The sequence below is a fragment of the Heloderma suspectum genome, chromosome 1 (assembly GCF_057233095.1).
Source record: "Heloderma suspectum isolate Gila_16-S chromosome 1, 16-S_ref, whole genome shotgun sequence".
Taxonomy (NCBI): Eukaryota; Metazoa; Chordata; class Lepidosauria; order Squamata; family Helodermatidae; genus Heloderma; species Heloderma suspectum.
Window position 1 is genome coordinate 381288601 of NC_139458.1, and position 19970 is coordinate 381308570.

Genomic DNA, 19970 nt, shown 5'->3' on the forward strand with positions numbered 1-19970 from the left:
TGAATACTCCTCTGTATTGAGCCTGAAGGCCACAGCCCCAATCTGATCCCACTTGGGAGATCTGTCATTTTATCTAGTTTGGTCCTCAATTTTCAGTGAAGAAATGCTTTTATAACTAAACAGCAATTCATGGGGCCTAGAGGGCATTATAGCCAGTTGTGTTAACTATCTGTATTTTAGTAACGCAGGGCCCCAAGCACAGACCTGATGGGGACCCAACCAGATAGGGCAGGGCATGTTAGGAGAGCATCTCTCATGATAGTAGAAAAACAAGACCCAACCTTGCAGAAAAACATCTGTGGATGGAAATGACTCCCCTGCCTGCTCCAAACCCCCCAAAGTGCTTCTGGTATGTCTGTACTTCCAATTGTTGTTGTTGTTCAGTCGTTCAGTCGTGTCCGACTCTTCGTGACCCCATGGACCATAGCACGCCAGGCCTTCCTGTCCTGTGCTCTCTCCCGGAGCGTGCTCAAGTTCATATTCATTGCATCCGTGATGCTATCTAGCCATCTCATCCTCTGCCGTCCCCTTCTCCTTTTGCCTTCAGTCTTTCCCAGCATCAGGGTCTTTTCCAGGGAGTTTTCTCTTCGCATTTGGTGGCCAAAATATTGGAGCTTCAGCTTCATTATCTGTCCTTCCAATGAGCAGTCAGGGTTGATTTCCTTTAGGATGGACTGATTTGACCTACATGATTTGACTACATGATTTGACATGTAGGAAGAAAGCCAGACTATGAAGCACATGGTCTTCGATGTCTATATACTAATGCCCAGAGTATGGGAAACAAACAGAATGAACTTGAACTCTTAATACAGGAGGGAAATTATGACTTGATAGGTATAACTGAGACTTGGTGGGATGACTCTCATGACTGGAATACAGCAGTTGAAGGATATAACTTGTTCAAAAAGAACAGGAGGAACAGAAAGGGAGGCGGGGTTGCACTGTATGTGAAAAATACATATCTCTGCACAGAAATACAGGAGGAGGAGCTTGGTAGCCCCATCGAGAGCATCTGGGTTGAAATAAATGGAGCAAAGAATAAAAGGAACCTGGTGGTCGGAGTCTACTACCGGCCACCCAATCAAGGAGAAGCCAAGGATGAAACTTTTGAAAAGCAAATAGCCAATGTTTTAAGGAAGCATGATGTAGTAGTAATGGGGGACTTCAATTTCCCCGATATTTGTTGGGAGACAAATTCTGCAAAACATGGCCCCTCCAGGAAATTCCTGACTTGTGTGGCGGATAACTTCCTCCTACAGAAAGTAGAGGAAGGAACTAGAGGATCGGCTATCCTTGACTTGATCCTAACCAACAGAGATGACTTAGTGGATAAAGTAGCAGTTACAGGAACTCTGGGGGAAAGCGACCATGTTGTACTTGAGTTCTTGGTTCTAAGGGAAGCAAAAGCCGAGTGTACTCAAACGCGTACCCTGGATTTTAGGAAAGCTGATTTTAATAAACTCAGAACAATGATCAGTAAGGTCCCATGGCAAACAATGCTAGCGAGAAAAGGAGTCCAAGATGGGTGGGAACTTTTAAAAAAGGAAATTCTCAAGGCACAATCACAAACAATTCCAACAAGAAGAAAAGGTGGAAGACAACAGAAGAAGCCAATGTGGCTTCACAAAAAGCTTAGGGATGACCTGAAAACAAAAAAGGACACATATAAGAAGTGGAAAGAAGGCCAAGTAACAAAGGAAGAGTACAGGCAGGTAGCACAGAATTGCAGGGATGGCGTCAGGAAGGCTAAAGCGGAGAACGAGGTGAGGTTAGCGAGGGATGCTAAAAACAACAAAAAGGCTTTCTTCAGCTACGTGCATAGTAAAAGGCAGAGGAAAGAAATGGTTGTTCAGCTATTAAATAAGGATGGCAAAATGATAACAGATGACAAAGAAAAGGCAGAGGTGCTCAATTCCTACTTTGGCTCAGTCTTCTCCCAAAAGAGGGTCTATGACCCCCCTGGCAAAGGCGAAGTACAGGCTGAAGGGGCAGGATTGCAGCTTGAGATCGACAGGCATATGGTCAAGGAACACCTCATTACTTTGAATGAGTTCAAATCTCCAGGGCCAGATGAACTGCATCCTAGAGTAATAAAGGAACTGGCAGAAGAACTCTCAGAACCGCTGTCTATTCTCTTTGAGAAATCATGGAGGACCGGGGAAGTGCCAGATGACTGGAGGAGGGCTAACGTTGTCCCTATCTTCAAAAAGGGTAAAAAGGAGGAACCTGGGAACTACAGACCAGTCAGTCTGACATCAATCCCTGGGAAAATTCTGGAGCAGATCATAAAGCAATCCATCTGGAAGCACCTTGACAACAATGCCGTGATTACTCGAAGCCAACATGGATTTGTCAAAAACAAGTCCTGCCAGACAAATCTGATCTCATTTTTTGATCAAGTCACCTCCCTTGTAGACCGTGGGAATGCTGTAGACATCATATACCTCGACTTCAGCAAAGCTTTCGACAAAGTGCCCCATGATATCCTGATGAGCAAACTTGCTCGAAGTGGGCTAGATGAAACAACGATCATGTGGATCCACAGTTGGCTACAGAATCGGACTCAAAGAGTGCTTATCAATGGGACCTTCTCAAGCTGGGGAGAGGTAACGAGCGGGGTACCGCAGGGCTCAGTCCTGGGCCCAGTGCTCTTCAACATTTTTATTAATGACTTGGAGGAGGAGGTGCAGGGAATGCTGATCAAATTTGCAGATGACACAAAATTGGGAGGGATAGCTAATACTTTGGAAGACAGAAACAAAATTCAAAGTGATCTGGATAGACTGGAGTGCTGGGCAGAAAACAACAGAATGGCATTTAATAGGGACAAATGCCAAGTTCTGCACCTAGGAAAAAGAAACCAAATGCACAGTTACAAGATGGGGGATACGTGGCTCAACCACACTACGAGCGAAAAGGATCTTGGAATTGTCGTCGATCACAAGCTGAATATGAGCCAACAATGTGATGTGGCTGCAAAAAAGGCAAATGCTATTTTGGGCTGCATTAATAGAAGCATCGCTTCCAAATCCCGGGAAGTACTAGTTCCCCTCTACTCAGCACTGGTTAGGCCTCATCTGGAGTACTGTGTCCAGTTCTGGGCACCACACTTTAAGAAGGATGCAGACAAGCTGGAGAGGGTTCAAAGGAGGGCAACAAAGATGATCAGGGGACTGGAAACAAAGTCCTATGAAGAGAGACTGAAAGAACTGGGCATGTTTAGCCTTGAGAAGAGAAGACTGAGGGGAGATATGATAGCACTCTTCAAGTACTTGAAAGGTTGTCACAGAGAAGAAGGCCAGGATCTCTTCTTGATCATCCCAGAGTGCAGGACACGGAATAATGGGCTCAAGTTACAGGAAGCCAGATTCCGGCTGAACATCAGGAAAAACTTCCTGAGTGTCAGAGCAATACGGCAATGGAACCAATTACCTGGGGAGGTGGTGGGCTCTCCCACACTGGAGGCCTTTAAGACGAGGCTGGACAGCCATTTGTCAGGGATGCTCTGACTTGGATTCCTGCATTGAGCAGGGGGTTGGACTCGATGGCCTTGTAGGCCCCTTCCAACCCTACTATTCTATGATTCTATGATTCTATGACCTCCTTGCAGTCCAGGGGACTCGTAAGAGTCTTCTCCAGCACCACAGTTCGAAAGCATCAATTCTTCGGCGCTCAGCCTTCCTTAGAGTCCAGCTCTCACAGCCATACATTACTACTGGGAAAACCATAGCTTTGATTAGACGGACCTTTGTCGGCAAGGTGATGTCTCTGCTTCTTACTATGCTGTCTAGGTTGGCCATAGCTTTCCTCCCAAGGAGCAAGCGTCTTTTAATTTCATGGCTACAGTCACCATCTGCGGTGATCTTGGAGCCCAAGAAAGTAAAATCTGTCACTGCTTCCATTTCTTCCCCTTCTATATGCCAGGAAGTGATAGGGCCAGATGACATGATCTTAGTTTTTTTAATGTTGAGTTTCAAACCAGCTTTTGCACTCTCCTCTTTCACCCTCAACAAGAGGCTCTTGAGATCCTCTTCGCTTTCTGCCATTAGGGTGGTATCGTCTGCATATCGGAGGTTGTTGATAATTCTCCCGGCAATCTTAATTCCGACCTCTGATTCATCCAATCCGGCATTTCTCATGATGTACTCTGCATATAAGTTAAATAAGCAGGGTGACAATATGCAGCCTTGTCGTACTCCTTTCCCAATTTTGAACCAATCGGTTGTTCCATGTCTGGTTCTTACTGTTGCTTCTTGACCCTCGTACAGGTTTCTCAGGAGACAGGTAAGGTGGTCTGGTACTCCCATCACTTTAAGAATTTGCCACAGTTTGTTGTGATCCACACAATCAAAGGCTTTAGCGTAGTCAATGAAGCAGAAATAGACGTTTTTCTGGAATTCTCTTGCTTTCTCCATGATGCAGCGAATGTTGGCGATTTGATCTCTAGTTCCTCTGCCTCTTCGAAACCCAGCTTGTACTTCCGGTAGTTCTCGGTTCGCATACTGCTGAAGCCTAGCTTGTAGGATTTGGAGCATCACCTTGCTGGCATGTGAAATGAGCGCAATTGTGCGGTAGTTTGAACACTCTTTGGCGTTGCCCTTCTTTGGAATTGGAATGTAAACTGACCTTTTCCAGTCTTGTGGCCACTGTTGAGTGTTCCAGATTTGTTGGCATATTGAGTGCAGCACTTTAACAGCATCATCTTTTAGGATTTTAAATAGCTCAGCTGGGAGACTGTCATCTCCGCTAGCTTTGTTGTTACTAATGCTTCCTAAGGCCCACTTGACTTCACTCTCGAGGATGTCCGGCTCAAGTTCAGTGACCGCACTATCATGGCTATCAGGGACATTCAGATCTTTCCTGTATAGTTCTTCTGTGTATTCTTGCCACCTCTTCTTAATCTCATCTGCTTCTGTTAGGTCCCTGCCTTCTTTGTCCTTTATCATGCCCGTCTTTGCACAAAACGTTCCCTTGAGATCTCCAATTTTCTTGAAGAGATCTCTAGTCTTTCCCATTCTGTTGTTTTCCTCGATTTCTTTGCATTGTTCATTTAAGAAGGCCTTCTTGTCTCTCCTTGCTATTCTCTGGAACTCTGCATTCAGTTGGGTATATCTTCCCCTTTCTCCCTTGCTTTTCGCTTCCCTTCTTTCGTGAGCTACTTGTAAAGCCTCCTCAGACAGCCACTTGGCTTTCTTGCATTTCTTTTTCTTTGGGACGGATTTCGTTGCTGCCTCCTGAACAATGTTACGGACCTCCATCCATAGTTCCTCAGGCACTCTGTCTATCAGGTCTAATCCCTGAAATCTATTCCTCACCTCCACTGTATATTCATCGGGGATATGATTTAGGTCATACCTGAACGGTTTAGTGGTTTTCCCGACGTTCTTCAATTTAAGCCGAAATTTTGCAAGAAGCAGCTCATGATCTGAGCCACAGTCAGCTCCAGGTCTTGTTTTTACTGACTGTATGGAGCTTCTCCATCTTTGGCTGCAAAGGACATAATCAATCTGATTTCGATATTGACCATCTGGTGATGTCCATGTGTAGAGTCGCCTCTTGTGCTGTTGGAAAAGAGTGTTTGCTATGATCAGCATGTTCTCTTGGCAAAACTCTATTAGCTTTTGTCCTGCTTCATTTTGTACACCAAGGCCATGCCTGCCTGTTATCCCGGTGATTTCTTGACTTCCTACTTTAGCATTCCAATCCCCTATGATGAAGAGGACATCTTTTTTTGGTGTTAGTTCTAGAAGGTGTTGTAGGTCTTCATAGAACCGATCAACCTCAGCTTCTTCGGCCTCAGTGGTTGGGGCATAGACTTGAATTACTGTGATGTTGAATGGTTTGCCTTGGATTCGTACTGAGATCATTCTATCATTTTTAAGATTGTACCCCAGTACTGCTTTTCTCACCCTTTTGTTGACTATGAGTGCTACTCCATTTCTTCTAAGGGATTCTTGCCCACAATAGTAGATATGATGGTCACCTGAATTAAATTCGCCCATGCCTGTCCATTTGAGTTCGCTGATTCCCAAGATGTCGATGTTCAATCTTGCCATCTCATGTTTGACCACCTCCAGCTTACCTTGATTCATTGATCTGACATTCCAGGTTCCTAAACAATATTGTTCTTTACAGCATCGGATTTTCTTTTCACCGCCAGACACATCCACAGCTGAGTGTCCTTTCGGGTTTGGCCCAGCCGCTTCACTCTTTCTGGCGCTACTTGGAAATACCCTCTGCTCTTCCCCAGTAGCATATTGGACACCTTCCAACCTGAGGGGCTCATCTTCCGGCGTCATATCTTTTAGCCTTGTGATACGTTCCATGGGGTTTTCTTGGCAAGAATACTGGAGTGGGTTGCCATTTCCTTCTCCAGTGGACCACATTTTGTCAGAACTCTCTGCCATGACCTGTCCGTCTTGGGTGGCCCTGCACGGCATAGCTTATGGCTTCACTGAGTTACGCAAGCCCCTTCGCCACAACAAGGCAGTGATCCATGAAGGGGGTACTTCCAATTACCACCAGGGAATTTTCCTGATAACAGAGCACACAGGTGCTAGACATGTGCAGGGATGCAGGTGTTACTTGTGTTGACAGAGGGATGGGAGCTATGCCCCCTCATCACCTCTGGTGTGTGTGTGGGGGGGGGGAGTTGGAAAGCACCTCAGATCATTTCCCCTGGCACTTTTCAGGCCAAAGAGAAGCTGAGAGCCTGCCCTTTCCTTCCAAAGTGGCTGAAGAGGAAGGGCAACATTGAGTTCTGGGACTCAACTCCCTAGCCCAAGTGCTCGCTCCCCCCGCCCCCGTAGCTTTGAAAAGGAAGGAAGGGCTCAGTTCCTTTCATCCCTGAAGGACTATAGAGAGGAAGGATTTCCCCTGCAGTTTACCACCAAGAGAAATTTCCTTGGCAACTCTTCCCATCCCTCACCAAGAAGGGCAGTACAGATACTTTGAATCTCTCTGAGCTGCTTCCAAGAAACCTGTAGCCAGATCATGAACAAGATGAAGATGATAAAGTACTTTGAATGTTGTAAAGTGCTGTAGAAATGGCTAATAATACACCATACACATGGTATCTTCAAATGAGGGGGAGATCGTTTTATTTCTGGGGTGGGATCATAGGGGTTTCCCCTTCTCAACAAGGAGAAATGACAATGCATACGAGGCTTGCTGTGAGGTAAATTGGCTTAGAAAAGTTGTGGACAGAGGGAATAGTTGGTACCAGTAGGTGGGAGAAAGTGTGTGTGTACAGTCAATTAACAGCAGAAGATTCGGGGTCAGGGACTGGGGCGGGTGGAGAATCCTACATCTAGGTGCATAAGAACATAGTAGCCAACCAGCTGTTGACCAGGAACCTACAAGCAGGACACAACTGCAACAGCACCCTCCTGCCCATGTTCCCCAGCAACTGGTGTACATAGCCATACTGCCTCTGGTACTGGAGGTAGCACAATGCAAATTTCCCTATCCAAAAATAACATGTTAGTTCTTCATCTTATGAGCATTTCATTCCTTCACAAATTCATTTAAATGCAGAAGCAGCTACCCTTCACTTAATGTTGTTACCATGGAAATGACTGGCAGGTCTTTGCTGTCTGTAGGTGAGCAGACAAACATAACAGGACACTTGTTTTCCTTACCTTCCTATGTCTGCTACTGGGTGTCATCCCCCCTAGCAGAAAAGTGGGTCAAGGCACACACATTGTTGCAGCAGTAGAGTTGTGTCTTCTTCACACGCTCTCTGAGTGTCACAGGAAGCATTGTGGTGGTTTTATATGGAGAGAGCTTGTCAAGAAGACACACTGCTGCTGCTGCAACATGTGTGCCTTGACCTACCTTTCTTCATTACAAACATGGCAGAGGGGCTGGGGTTCACCAAGAGTGTTTATGTGCAGAGCTTCCTAAGTGAAGCCTGCTGTTCTGCAGACTTATTTATTTATTGCATTTCTACCCCGCCTTTTTTCCTCTTGCAAGGAACCCAAGGTGGCTTACATTATCCTCCTCTCCATTTTATCCTCACAACAACCCTGTGAGGTGGTTTGGGCTGAGAGTCTGTGACTGGCCCAAAGTCACCCAGTGAGCTTCCATGGCCGAGTGGGGACTAGAACCCAGATCTCCCAGCTCCTAGTCCACCACTCTAGCCACTACACCACACTGGCTCTTACAGACTTAGCCAACATAGGATTCAAACTAGCTGCACGTACCAGGACTTGTGCTCATATTACATTTTATCCCTTCGTTGCTGTATCGTGAACTAGAATCATAGAGTTGGAAAGGATCTCAAAAGTCATCTAGTCAAACCTCCTGCTAATGCAGGAAATCCACTACTACAGCATCCCTGCTAGGTGGTCATCCAGCCTTTGCTCAAACCTCTTATAAAGGAGGGTCCATTACTTTTTCAAGGCAATTTAATCCACTGTTGAACACCATCAAGAAGTTCTTCATAATGTTTAGTCAAAATCCCCTTCCTTGTAACTGAATGTTCTGGAGCAACTTTCTGTTCGCTGGAATATACTGGAGGACAGATATAAGGTACCTCTAACATAATGAGCCTAATGTACAACTAGTGTACCCTGGGGAAATGTCATAAAAACAAAACGTGTGCAGAAGCCCTCTTAACATCACCAACCTTGCACCTCTCAAATCAGTACTTGCATTGTTTACAGGAAAAAACTAAGAGACAACGGTAGTCATTACACAGAAAATTGCCCTTCTGTTACATGTATTCAGTTCAGAAAAGCAGAGTTTACCATTTTATATGGAATCTGGTTTCAGACCACCAGAATCAAATGAAGGCTTGCACTTTCTGCCCCAACTTTATTCTTCAGAGTTCAAAGAAGAAGCCACTATAGAAGATCTATAGAAGCCTCTTTGTTAAGCTATTCCTTGCAGAGAAAGGATGGCAGATTGATAGCTTACCCTGCCTTTGTTCCTTTGCCCTAGAGATACGTAAAAGAGCCTAAATATTCTGGGAATGTAGGTTTGTAATTACCACCTGGCTAGTTGGCCTATATTTTCAGTATTTCTTGAGACCCACAAAGTATCTTGGCATCACAAAAAGCACTGGGACATTTTTTGTTATTATTTGTGTCAACCATTTTGTGATTTCTCTAAAACAGTTTCTTTATGTTTGTGATAGACCAGCCATTTACAGATACTGCAGAATGAGCGGAGAACAACTCTGTAGTGCAGCTGATAACAGATGGCATTCCCATCAGCGTTGAGCTGGAGGTTCACCAAAGTTGAAATTTGAGGATCATTTCTTGCAAGATTCATCTATTTGGGATGACTTTCAGGGGTTAGGACTAATATGGGAGCTTTTAATGGTACTTATTTTATTGTTTTTTAATAAGAGTTTATGCTTTTAAATTGGAATCCAATCTGAGCCTTCAAGATAAAGTTGGCTATAAATCTAAATAAGTACTCACTCACGTCAGCCCTGTGAGGTAGGATGTTTTTTTAATTCCCATTTTATGTAGAGAGCAAATCAAGGAGATAATGATTTCACTTGTGTCCACTAATGAATCTATAGCAGAGCATGAATTTAAGCTGAGGCTCAAGCCAGACTGCAGTCACAGGAGAAAACCTGACTCATAGAGGCTCAGAATACTTTAATGATACTGTATATTCTTAAAACTTGCCACAAAGGTATAGTGCAAAGCAAGTGTTCCCTTGTAACTAAGGCCCGCTTGCCTTCTTAACATGTAAACTCTCTGTGGTTGGTAAATATACATGACACAACATTGGCTCCAGGCAGCCTCAGTGTTGAGGAATTTAGTGGATGATTTTGGCGTGTTTCCTTTCTGTAACCATCCATTTGAAGCATATACTCTGAAATGCATAATTACACTGACCACTTCAGCCCTGTGATTTTCTTTAGCTCAAGTCTTCACCAGGGGTGAACAAACAAGCACTGCATTTACTTGATGTTGGTTGCACATTTTAGAGTCTCCTCATGGTCTCAACATTTATTTTCTCTGCACTCTCCACTCTTTGCAGGCAGGTTCTTTTGTGGTTGTCACACACATTCATTCTCAGATTCAGTCCAGCCCTGAAGTAACGGGTCTCATCCACATTGCAAGGAACTATGCTTACCCTGCTTGAGAGCTTCGGGGTCTTGGGCCCTCTCCTGAGTGACTAAAAAGATCTCTTAATTCAGGTTTGTAATTTAAGTAATAATTTTGTAACTTTAATAACCCAACCTGCCTCAGCATCAAAAACAAAGTGGTTGATGGTGAATCTTTGATGTTCTTAGATGTGTCTCAGGGGGATATTTTCTTGCTGCTGCTACTGGCATATTTCTTATGCTGGTGCAACCCCTGTAGTTCAAGCCACTGGAGAGTCCACACATGGGTTAGGAAGGGAGCAAACACACTGGCTTGTAAGGACTATGAGGTGGTGCTGTCAACACCTCGAACACAGCTGCTGCTGCCACCTGAGATAACCTCACACAAGTATCCTTTCTGATCTATTATGGCATCAAGCAGCTAAAAGCCCCATTGGCCAGGGGGCATGCTGGCAGCAGAGCCATGATGGACACTGATATCCCTTGCATCGAACAAAGCAACGGTGGAAATATATCCAGTTCTGACAACCCTCTTCCATGAGCACTGACACAGTTTTTACTTTTCAATATGTCAGTATGATCTAGCTCTGTTTGTCCGTCTCTCTATATGTACAAACAGTATATCACAATGTTGCCTTTTTGTTGGAAATATCAAAAGTACAAAGACTGTAAACCAAATCGGTGTAATAAAAGTTCCAGATGATTCACAATGTCCGATGTGTGTATATCTGACTTTCTACATAGGGCTTGTAGAGGAGTCACGTGAAAAGGGGAGTCACTGAATTCAGGAAGCACATCCACCATGTTGTCACACATACCTAATCCTCTGCAAGGCTGAGCTTGGGGAAAACTTTCAAGTCAGTAGACTTGAATGCTTGTGACATTGCAACTGCTCTTCCCTCCTCAGAACAGTTTTCCAATATTTTAAAAATGGCTTCCATTTTTCAAATAAGGCAAGACTGAACTTTTGTTTAAACTAATTATGCTTTGAAAATGCTTTTTTTAAAAAGGAAGACAGTCCCCCTGAAGCTTGAGGCTAGTGGTTGAGGCAAGACTGCTGAGAGAATCAGTGGTGGAACTGCCCAGATTCATACCATGGGGGAGAGAGAAAAAATGCAGCAAGTTCTCTTTCAAGATATGCTTGTAGGCATCTATAGTTCTTGACTGGGATTGGGTTGGGAGAACAAAACAGGGAATACTAAGTGGACTGGCCATATTTATGGTTTCCAAGAGTACTCAGTTAATGGATCTGATACAAATGATGTACTACAGAGACTTAACTTTGGTGGTTGTTTCTCAGGTTTGCCGCTCCATTTACCCAGAAGGTGAATAAAACGTAAACCTGAGCATTTTTCTGTAATTATACAAGAGGTTTTTATGTTGGCAGGTTCTTGGTGGGTGAGGATAAGCAGAATGTTTTGCATAGCTCGTGCTTAAAATATATTCTTTAATATTTCAAATAATGCAAGACACTTGGACCCTACAAAATAAATCAGGAAATAAATCGAAATATGCTCATAGTAAGCTTGACAGGTGTGTAAAACTATATGTATTTCATACTGCCTAGCATGCTTCCTCTTGGATGGGCCTCAACAATGAGGAACATGCTATAACATTTTCTCCATTTCACCACCAGCAGATATCAGAATGAGATTTTGCTTATAGTAAATTGTGTAGATCAGTGATGACATGGTTCCATATACAAAAAATTTAATAATTAAAAATGGTGACACCAAAATTATTAAAGAGTTAATTTTTATGGCAAGGAGCTTTGAAAGGTAAGTGTTGTAAAGTTAACCTTTCAGTCCAAAACACACTTACTAATGTGTAAGTCCCATCAAAAGTAGTATGACTTACTTCCAAGTAAACATGCATAGTACTGTACTGCATGTCTGTTGAATTTTAGCAATCAAAATAAAAGCATTTTGAGTTTATAAATAGTAACTCCGCCATGTAGAACAGATCTTAAAGGTGAGGAAAGAAAAGGGTGTGTAACAAAGAAAACTCATGGATGTTTGGAATTCAGGACAAACCTCTTCCTAGAAAAATTAGGCTTGGTCTGGGAAAAGAAGCCCAGCAGACATGCTAAGGACCTCAAATTATAAAATAAAACACCTTCTGAAAATTTAAATGACTTCATTGCCATGTGTGCCAAGCTGCAGCAATAGCCAGATAAAAATTTCTGAACCTCTGCCTTATTTTCCTGTTTAACTGCTATGTATCTTAGTTTTCTCACCATTGCAGAAAGAAGCTTGAAAAAGCAGAGACTTTGGAGGTCAGATGAGGGATATATCTTTTGATGCTGAACAGGAAAATCTTCCCATAGCACATGATGACTGTCACTTTCAAGGGCGTTGCCTGCACTCCCCCTAACAGTCTTTACTTGACCGTATTATCAACACACTCCTCAGGGGGAAAGAAAAGATAGCACTACATGAGACATAACTGGGTCTTAGAAAGTTTTGATGTTTAAATTCAAAACCACATTGCATCCAGGAAGCCATTTAAGTCACAGCAGATTCTGTCACTGGCTTCACAATAACCCACATTTCACAATAAGCCACAATCAGCTAGCAAAAGTAAGGGCATCTTTCCAGTCACAAGGTTTAGATGAGTTGTTCATTTGCTTAGAACCATGCGTTAACTTATCAAAACTATTTATACTCCTACAGAATTGAATAGATGGAACAAATATTCTGCTCTTCTCCTACACATACCTAGAATAAATCCCCAGATGAACATGACTGTTTTGTGATCCGTCTGTAACACATCCCCTTCCCAACAACTTTAGAAGCTGAGAGACTGACCGCATCTTATGCATAATACATTTCACTGCCCAAATTTTACAAAGTGGGAAGCAGGAATTGATATTGCAGGCTAAGGTAGGTATACAGTGGGGCACAAGCTACGTATCTGGTTGCCTGCAATATTTGGGGCTGCAATAAACTTTGCAGCTGCTGCCAAGATTCAGCACCATCAGTTGCAGGGTCAAGTGGATAGCTCCCTGCTTTCTCTTGTTAACAACAAGGTTTGGCTAGACGGCACAAGTAGACATTAAGGCAGCGGGACTCAAACTAGGTCATCACTGTTCAAGAATCCTGTATCTTGATGGGGTGTATCAGACTTGGGTCTCCTTCTTTAGCAACGTTATGTGTCATGCTTATCATGCTGTTCAGTAGCATTATGTTTCAGTTTCCAGAATGGCAGATTGGGCGAACTAGAATGGCTTTTTAAAACATTATATGCAACAGCAGTGTATGTTTTAAAGAGCGCTAAGAGTTTGCAGTCTAAAATTTGAAAAAGAGGAAGGGGTGGGAAATGGAGGCAGGACTAAACAAATGCAGTTGTTTCAGTCACAAGTGCTCTGACTTGCTTACAAGCTCAGTTTCAGTAACGGATGGGAACTGGGGTGTACCAAAGACTTCACCAAAATTTGAAGGGAAATTTATTTGAGCCCAGCTGAGCCCAAACCTAGCTGAGGAAGAAAGGGGATAACTTCTGACCAGAATGCTCCACTAAAAATAGATGTTTAATCAGACATGGGTGAAGATGATGACAAAAATATTGGAATGTTGGACTACCTCAGGATATTTTTTTTTCTTCCAGAGTGTGTGGGCCATGTGTAGAACTTGAATGATGCAGGCTTTTGAGACGAGCTAGTTCCTGGTTGGTCTTTATGGCCTGGTTAATGAGGTATTCACTCTCTTGTCCCACCTCTGCCAGCCTCAGGTCAAATTCCACCACAGTCTTGTTATCAGTCATGCCTTCCAGCAGCTGCTTCCCTCCATCCTGGAATCAATAATGAGACTCAGCTGAAGGCCAAACAAAGGTACACACTCACAAACAACTCTTGGGTTTGCAGCACACACTCCACACAGTTCCTTGACTGGCTTTCAACTAATGCCTAAGAAAGGCTGGAGAAGGGGTGAGTATGCCTCCTGCTCTCAAAAAATAAAATGTGGTTTCTTCTTGTACAAAAAGAAAAGACAGCAACCTGGAATGGTAAGAGCTAAACTACATGTTACAAACCAATGGGTAAAAAAAAAACACGCCTGAAAGCCCGCCCCCTTTTTTTCCGTGAAAGCCACACTGGGAAAGGCAGTGTAGAGAACACTTAATCCTTATCCCAACCCACTGGTCACTTGCTTAAAATTGCTTCCCCAAGTGGCTGTTCCCCCTCTCAGGGTTTCAAATGCATGTTGATTTCCCTCTTGCAGTAGCTAATAGGCACCCTCCACAGCAGGACATTCCCCTTTCCAGGTGCACCACACTGAAAACCTACAGAGGTTTAAAAAAGAAAAAGTTCACCCTCAAGCAGAAAAACATAGATTTGTTTAGAGAGCAGCAAACCTGCCTTTGGCATTCTGAAAACATTGTGTCTTCACTCGTACTGAATTGGTAATGCTGCACATATGGCAACAACTCCCTAAAATCTGGGCAGTTAAGATAGCACAGACCTAAGCCTCTCTCATACACCCTGCTGCCTAGGGGACCACAAATTTGATCTCACTTTATCTCTGACATGCACTGAACTGATGGCGCTCAGAATGCCTCCCCAGCAGAGCATGAAGGTAGGGATGAACCCCTTGCCTGGAAGGTGGCTTTCAACCCCGTTGTTTGGAATACCTTTGAAGCCAGGCACAGCTGCACTATGTTTTCCTTTCAGGTTCCAAGCTCAGAAGGAGCAGGGCAGACAGTGGCCCTGGCCCCTTTTGTGCTGAGGTTTGGTGGTGCTCCTCGGAAGGTAGTGGGATGCTCATCATGGCAAATTTGTGTACCATTAATGTCACCGATTCACCAACCTACTGCTACTTAATGACAAGTACTCACAATGGATGATGTGTCATGTTCTCAGTTATGAAGATGTCATTATGACAGTGACATCTTCCTACCTCCTCATTACAGTGTCAGGAGATGATAGAGTATTTGCTTAGGAAACACTAGATATATGTGGCAGACAATTCTGCAAGTTTTTGGCATACAAGGGGAAAGCGGGGGGGGGGGGGATTAACTCCCTCAACCCCTGATGCCTCTATATGGTCCTAGCAGGAACAATATTGGCATGGCAAGAATTAAGTGATACCATCATGATGCATATGGTACCTGACAGATTTTTAAAGTATGTGACAAATGTAGTCAGAAATAGTAGAGACTGAGAACTGACGCAATAGCATGCTGGTGAATGCTGATGCTGGAGGGGGATGATGAGAGTTGTAGGCAAACATATGTGGAGGGCAGCAGGTTGGAGGGAGGCTGCTCTAGCCTTCAAATGGTCTGAAAATCTCGCATTAGCATTTAAAATAATTTCTGGGGAAAATGCAACATCTCCAGAAATTTGCCCATTTTCTTAAACCCATTAGTTGCACGATGTGGTTGCCATGCTGCTGCAGAATGGAAAACAGTGGATATGGCAAAATGTGCTGATGAACTTGCTGATGAAAAGCCCATTGGGCTTTTCAAAGCTTTCTTCAATCAGATCACAACTCTCTTTAAATATTAAAGGTTTCCAGAAAAGATTTTGCTTCAAGCATGCTGGAATAAGAAAAAAGAATGAAGTATGCTTGGATAGTCTGTGACATAAACCAAGCGGTAAAGCCTAACACCTGCAGCCCCACCTTACTGACAGTTTCCAACTTCTCAAAAAAACACAATTGATGGATTTAACCTTATTCCCAAAGGACCATTGGACTGAGTACTGGATTTTGACCTTGGAACCTGGGTCTAAATCCCTGCTCAGTTATCAGCTTATTATGCAGCCTGGAACAAGTTATCCACTCTCAGCCTGGAACAAGTTGCAACTCTCAGCATTCCTAACCATTATGCTTTCTGGCTGGGGCTATTGAGAGATGAAGTCTCAAACATCTGGAGGGCACCAGTTTGAGGAAGGTTGTTTTAAGGATTACTGAGACAATGTATGTAAAATGCTTTGAACATTCCAAACTGCTATATAAGTGCTATGTATTAATCACATGTATGTATTATGCTCCCATTTGAAAAAGGGGACTCCATACTAGCCCAATGTGGTTGCAGGAAAGGTTGATATGAGTCAGAGCTGTGTTCTGAGCCAGGACTTGAGAGAAAAGGGTGGCCGTTGGCTCCGACAATTCATTCCCGCCCAAGTGAAGAGTCGTCACTGTGCTGTTCACCAAGAGGGCATGGCAAATGGCTTGGCCTCCCTCATCCTCGATGCAGTTGAGGCGCAGATTTAAGGATGTCAGGGTGGAATTCTTGGACAGGGCATGAGCAATAGCCTGGGCTCCTTGAACTCGGATCCTGTTATCACAAAGGTTTAGGGTTACCATCTTGCTGCGGTTAACCAGCTTGCCAACGGCTCGTGCTCCCCGATCAGCAATCAGATTGTGGGATAAGTTTAATTCTATCAGTGACGGGTGGTCTAACAGATGATGGATCAGTGTCCGGGCTTTATCGTCATCCACTTTGCTACGGGACAGTTTGAAGACCTGCAGCAAAAAAAAATTACATGCTTCAATAAAGAGAAAACTAATTTCTCACTGAAAGCCAGGGAAGTTGGGCAGTTTATTTCCTTAGAAGCTTTTTGAAAAAAATCATGTATCAGAAGCATCAAGTGTTATTAGAGTGCCACTTAAAAGGCTTCTAAACTGCTCAATTTGCATCCACAAGATATCATTTGAAACTCCCTAGGTTTGTAGGCAGCAGTTCTCCCATTAATTATTCTTGGTCTCTCAGATATGTTTGAATTTAGATTCAAAGACTTTCCATTGTGTCTAAGCAGACACAACGATTTCTGTGGAATAAGCTGGAAACCAGGGGGATGGTGACCCATCAGAGCAAGTTACAACACAATTTTCTCAGGCAGCATGAGCAAAGGGCTAGGGCCCGTATGCTACCCAGGGTAGTTTGGGGTGTGTGTGAGGAACTGGAGTGTTCTTTCACTCATCCCATGCTATTTTTTTTTTTTGCAAGAGCAGCAGGGCTTTACCATCTGTAAGGACCCTCACCTATCTTGCCTTTCTCATTTAGCCCCCCCCCCCCCTGATGTCTACACTAGAAATATGTATTCTGGAGAAAACACGTTGAAAAGGTACATTAAAGATGCAGTTTTAATGCAAACCACATTTAGGGCCAAATCAGATGAGTCAAGGGAGAGCCATGACTGGATCTACAATTTTTTTTCTTAAAAGGAACTCTAGGGGTCTCCAGGTTGGATTGGGGTTATGCTGCAGTGGGAAGGTTTAACCCTTTCTCCCATGCATTTTCTTAATCTGGATTGCAGCTGGATTAGGTCAGGATAACAGAACTGAGGTATACAATTAAATGCCCCCTCCCTCAGCACTGCAACCGCAATTCAATTCGGGGGTGGGGTGAACTGCCCATGTTTTGCCTAGTTTGGCCCTTGGAAGTACGTTCCACTGAAATCCACAGGATTTAAGTGCTCTTCATTGTTTACAGCAGAGGCACAAGAGCCTATTTTCTGAGGTTTCATCCCGCTGTGCTGCTGTAATGTTTAAAGGCTTAGCACCATGTAGACAGGGCCAGCCATCCTGGCTTTTCACATAAAAACCTTACCCAGTTGGGAACGACTTGTACAACTGGCTCCATCTACACAGGATGAAGACTAGTGGCTCCCATGCCTCTGTTGCAACCTATAAATGGCATTAAGAACATAAGAAGAGCCATGCTGGATCAGACCAAGGGTCCATCTAGTCCAGCATTCTGTTCACACACTGGCCAACCAGCTGCCCATGGGAGACCCACAAGCAGGACCTGAGTGCAACAGCACCCTCTTGCCATGTTCCCCAGTAACTGGTGTGCATAAGCATACTACTTCTGATACTGGCAGTAAACTCCAACGATTTCTGTGTATTTGGAACTGGTGTGCAAGTATACTCTTAAAATTAGCTCTCTGTAGCTATGGGAGTACTGATTTCATGTTCAGGATGGACATCGTTCTGAACTACTGGAGTGAAAAGACAGTTAAATGTCATAGATCAGTTTAGGAACTATCATTCTATGCACAGAGTTACAAAATTTTATAAAACTCTACTTGGAAGAATTACTTTTAGTGTTGGGCACTTCTTGAGAGCATTGGCCAATGAGCAGCAGTCCCTATAGGTGAACTCAAAAAGATTCCACTCAAAATTCATGCCACAATCTTTAACACCATAAGATAGGTGCAGCTCTTCAAGGTGACAGAGTGCTGGAGTGAGCATACTCATATCAAAATGGTCCATGGAAGGTTCATCTATTCCAGCATCACTTTCAGTATCAGAGACATCTTCGTCTTCCTTTTTCTGATCTAGTTTCACTGGTGGAAGGAACTGGTCGATCTCCAGTTTCCTGACATATTCCTTGCAGAGTGGGATAATATCCAGGACTTGGTTTGGGCTAGTGGTGTCTGGAATGTAAAACTTCAAGATGTTCTCCAAATGACGTTCAAAGAACATCCGTTTCCAGCTGTTTCCATAATGGGACACATCACAAACTCTCCATCTCTCAGTGCAGCACCGTTTCCAATAGTTTTCATCACTAATGAGGTTGGCAGTCACAGTGAGGGGCAGACTTGTGGAGATTTTATCCAGCACCTTCCTCTGGTGCTCAGGAAGAAGGCTATGCAAAATAGGATTCTCTAGTTGGAAAGAAGAGAAGTTAGTACATACAGGGAAGTGTGGAGCCTGTCTGAATGTGGTGCCTGCTTGCTACTTTTTATAGAGCCACAAAAATCAATTCACTACACAGTTATACTTGGTTTTATACTAGTTTAGGGTGCAATCCTATCAGGATAGCCGCCTCCAAATTCAGAGGTGCCCAACTATCCAATGCAAGGCAGGTGGAGCACAAAGGGGATTCTCTCCTCTGCGCTCCGCCCACCCTGCTTTTGTGGCTAGATGACTGATTTTGGCTGTCTAGCTGGGGCGCATTGGAGTGGGAGTGAGGAGGCTGCATGGCACAGAGGAAGCCAGACACGAGCAAAGGGCTGGATGTGCCTGATCTTGTCTGATCTCAGCAGCTAAGCAGGGTCAGCCCTGGTTAGTACTTGGATGGGAGACCTCCTGAGAATCAGTCTTCCTGCACTGAGCAGGGGGTTGGACTTAATGGTCTTGTAGGCCCCTTCCAACCCTATGATTCTATGTAAATGGCTTCCACAGTCTCCTCCCCACCCCCAGGAATGCCCCCATTTGCCCGGTCTGTGCTCCGTTTCGTTGCTTACGAGGTGGTGGGGGCGGGGGAGCACAGTTCCTGGCAATCAAGAAATTCTATGGCCCTCTAGACACTGTCTAGTGGACACAGGATTGCTCTCTTAGCAAAAGAATCTTGGGAATGATAATTTGGTGAGGATGCTAAGAATTCTGTTAAGGATACCTAGTTTGCCTCACAGAACTATAGTTCCCAGGATTTCTTAGGAAGAGGGAATAACTGTTAAATCAGTTTCAGCCTATAGTGTAGATACACCCCTCTGTGCTATCCCAACAATGACAATTATTCAAAACTAGGCAAAGCCATGAAATTAACTGATTATTTAACAGCAGGAGGAATTATTTGGTTTGGGGTACGATTTCTTGGCATTTTCAAATGAGCCATCCCACTGAGTTGCATTTAAAAAACAAACAAACATAAACAATCCTCAATCACAGAAATAATTCCATTGGGTGATCTAATTTTTTAATGTAATTTTTATTTGTAAACTTTTGAGTTGCTTTTCAGTCCAAACAGGGCCTCCAAGGAAACTTACAGTTTAAACTTAAAACATCTAAAAACATTTTTAAACAATTTAAAAACATTACTCATAGCAGAATTAGTAGGAGAAGAGAATCTTAAAAATGGTGCAGAGCTAATATGTTTAAAAAGCCACGCAGAACAAAAAAAAGTTTTAACAGCTCACCTGAAACAAAGAAGGGGCCAGTTTAACTTCCATTGGGAG

The 19970-nt window shown here is 43.7% G+C and overlaps 1 protein-coding gene across 5 annotated transcripts in view; it reads right to left on the bottom strand.

Annotated features, from left to right (window-relative positions):
* Window positions 1–13504: 13504 nt before the first annotated feature.
* Window positions 13505–19970, bottom strand: part of DRC5 (dynein regulatory complex subunit 5) — a 36238-nt gene continuing 29772 nt past the window's right edge. For 3 of the 5 annotated variants that reach the window (XM_084832446.1, XM_084832430.1, XM_084832437.1), the window contains exons 4-6: window positions 18109–18677; window positions 16081–16530; window positions 13505–13858 (exon numbers count right to left, since the gene is read on the bottom strand). In XM_084832446.1, the coding sequence (XP_084688572.1) occupies window positions 13652–13858; window positions 16081–16530; window positions 18109–18677 (1226 nt within the window). In that variant the 3' untranslated portion in view covers window positions 13505–13651. Of the gene's footprint in view, window positions 13859–16038; window positions 16531–18108; window positions 18678–19970 lie in introns of all 5 variants that reach the window. The other 2 variants (XM_084832459.1, XM_084832453.1) reach the window with 2 other exon arrangements.